Source organism: Egretta garzetta, unplaced genomic scaffold (genome assembly GCF_000687185.1).
Source record: "Egretta garzetta isolate BGI_Z169 unplaced genomic scaffold, ASM68718v1 scaffold780, whole genome shotgun sequence".
Taxonomy (NCBI): domain Eukaryota; kingdom Metazoa; phylum Chordata; class Aves; order Pelecaniformes; family Ardeidae; genus Egretta; species Egretta garzetta.
This window is the reverse complement of record NW_009258288.1, coordinates 104,520-106,601: the sequence shown is the minus strand read 5'-3', so window position 1 is coordinate 106,601 and position 2,082 is coordinate 104,520. Positions and strand designations below refer to the sequence as shown.

Here is a 2,082-nt window from a genome sequence, read left to right as displayed (position 1 = left end):
CAGAGAAAGGATGGAGAGGGAAGATTGCTTCCCCAATTAATCTGCCAGGTTGCCGTGGGTAAGGGGGGCAGTCCCTGTTCACAGCCTCTTTGAGGGCTGGAGGAAAGCCCCCAGCTCCTGGGGTGAGCCCTGAGATGCTTCAAATGCCTCAGGCTCCGCTTTGCCCCTTCCCACACTGCCGGGACGTTGGCCAGGTTTGTCCTCCGCCTTTCCAACCCCACTCGGGCAGAAGATTCAGCCCCAGTCACTGAGTCTGGACGCATCCAATCCTGAGGGACTCACACCGGGATGCCAGCCATGGGCTGGAGCTCCCCTCCCTGTGCTGGCATGGGACGGTGGCATTGCAGGCGCTGGCACGGGGACGGTGGCACGGCTGTGGAGCAGGATGGGGTTTAGCGCTGGCACACGGGAGCACCCAGGCTTGGGGCTGGGTCGCTGCAGCAGCTGAGCTGGGGTTTGCCCCCAGTTTTCCTTGCCCACGTGCGAACCTTACCCAGTGCGTGCCGGGGCTCACCGGGTGCCTGTGCCAGCAACCACTGCAGGCCGAACCCCCGGGGCTCTCCAGCCAGGGCAAGGTCCCCCCACTGCACCGGGAAAAGGGGTAGCGGCGAGCCCAGGACAGAGGCCAAAACCTCCAGCCCCCCTGGCCAATGCTGCAGAATTAAATTTCTCCAGCATTTTGCAGGAGGGAGGAACACCCCGGCCAGGCATTAAGGAAGATTATTCCGAATTTGTTATTTTGGAGCGTGAAAGTCCTTCCTCAGGGATCTGAATCCTGGTTAAATTAGACCATTCCGGGTGGGGAGAAGTGCTCAAATTAATCCCCCCACCCTGTTCATCCCCCCGCCCGGGGAAGAGGCTCGCCAGCTGCCAGGTCTGCGCAATCGGATTAGAGCCTCCCGCGCTGGCGCGGCTCCGTGCTTTCACCTGATGGCAAAAATCTTCCCCGGAAGAGCACAGTGCCACCACCGTGCCCACGAGGGGCGAGCCGGGGGAGCGTTACTGCTTCGGATGGAGACATCGAAGCAGATTAAATGCTGTCAGAAAGGGAAGGGGGAAAACTGCGCCGAGAAGGGGATGGAGGTGGGGACCATTTCCACTCCCAACGCATGGGAGCTGCAAATCCTCTTGCACCTGGGCCACACCAGGGACAAAATGTGGTCCCGTCCCTCCCGAGCCCTCCGCACTCTTCCCAAAAGCAAACCCACAGGAAAGGGGATGGAGGGAGGCACCGAGGAGGGGAAGGAAGATGGGAACCCAGCTGCTGCCCCAGGATGAGGAGGGAGGAGGACGCGGCTAAACTTACTCTTGATGGGCAACTTAGCTCCAAAATAAAAGATGCAAAAAAAAAAAAAAAGGAAATAAAAGAATAAAGCAGGCATTAACAGACCAGGTGGGTTTAAACAGAGGGGAAATGTAAACGTGCATGGGTGACTGCGGAAAGCGTCCTTTGGAAGTCAGAATAAATAAGAAATAAAGCAAATAGAGCAGCTGAAGGGAAGACTAAAGACTATTTTGGTCTCCTCTGAGCACGTGGCTGGGGACCTCTCCCCGCAGCCTGCGCGGGCCATTGGGAACTGGGTTAGCAAGACAGGCAGGAGGGATGCGCTCGCAGATGGGGCACGTCCTCTGCAAGGGCAGGAGGAGGGGGCCAAGCTCACCCGCCCCCATCCCCACCCTGGCAGACCTCGTGGGTGCCCTGGGCGAGCGGCTTTCCGGTGAAGCAGAGGGGCTCCTCGCCCCCCCCGCTAACCGCTCCCTGCCCCCCCAGCCCACGGGGTGTCACAAAAAGGACTTGGCCTCGGCTGTCCACCGTACCGTGGGAGGAGGAGAGCCTCTGCCGATCAGGGGGACGTTCTCATAGCGCGGGTTTCCACCGAAGAGCACGGCTTGGTTCCTGGAGCGGGGAGAGCGCGTCAGAGCAGGGGGCACAGCGAGACCCCCATCGTGGGGTGACGCTCCATCCCCAAGGCGGTGGGACCCAAGGGTCAGTGTCTCCGAGGGAGGGGGTCTCACATGTACTCGGAGACGGGGGCGTTGGAGATGGTCTGCGCCGGGGGGTGCAGGCTGCTCTGGCTGGCC

At 60.7% G+C, this 2,082-nt stretch overlaps 2 protein-coding genes across 2 annotated transcripts in view; both read right to left on the bottom strand.

The window, feature by feature from the left end:
• The window catches only part of DNAI2 (dynein axonemal intermediate chain 2), a 10,362-nt gene extending 9,523 nt beyond the window's left edge, over positions 1-839 (bottom strand). Inside the window, exon 1 of the mRNA XM_009637312.1 lies at positions 831-839. Coding sequence (XP_009635607.1) covers positions 831-839 — 9 coding nt within the window. The remainder of the gene's footprint in view (positions 1-830) is intronic.
• Positions 840-1,782: 943 nt separating this feature from the next.
• The window catches only part of TTYH2 (tweety family member 2), a 6,703-nt gene continuing 6,403 nt past the window's right edge, over positions 1,783-2,082 (bottom strand). Inside the window, exons 12-13 of the mRNA XM_035892718.1 lie at positions 2,017-2,076; positions 1,783-1,897 (exon numbers count right to left, since the gene is read on the bottom strand). Coding sequence (XP_035748611.1) covers positions 1,783-1,897; positions 2,017-2,076 — 175 coding nt within the window. The remainder of the gene's footprint in view (positions 1,898-2,016; positions 2,077-2,082) is intronic.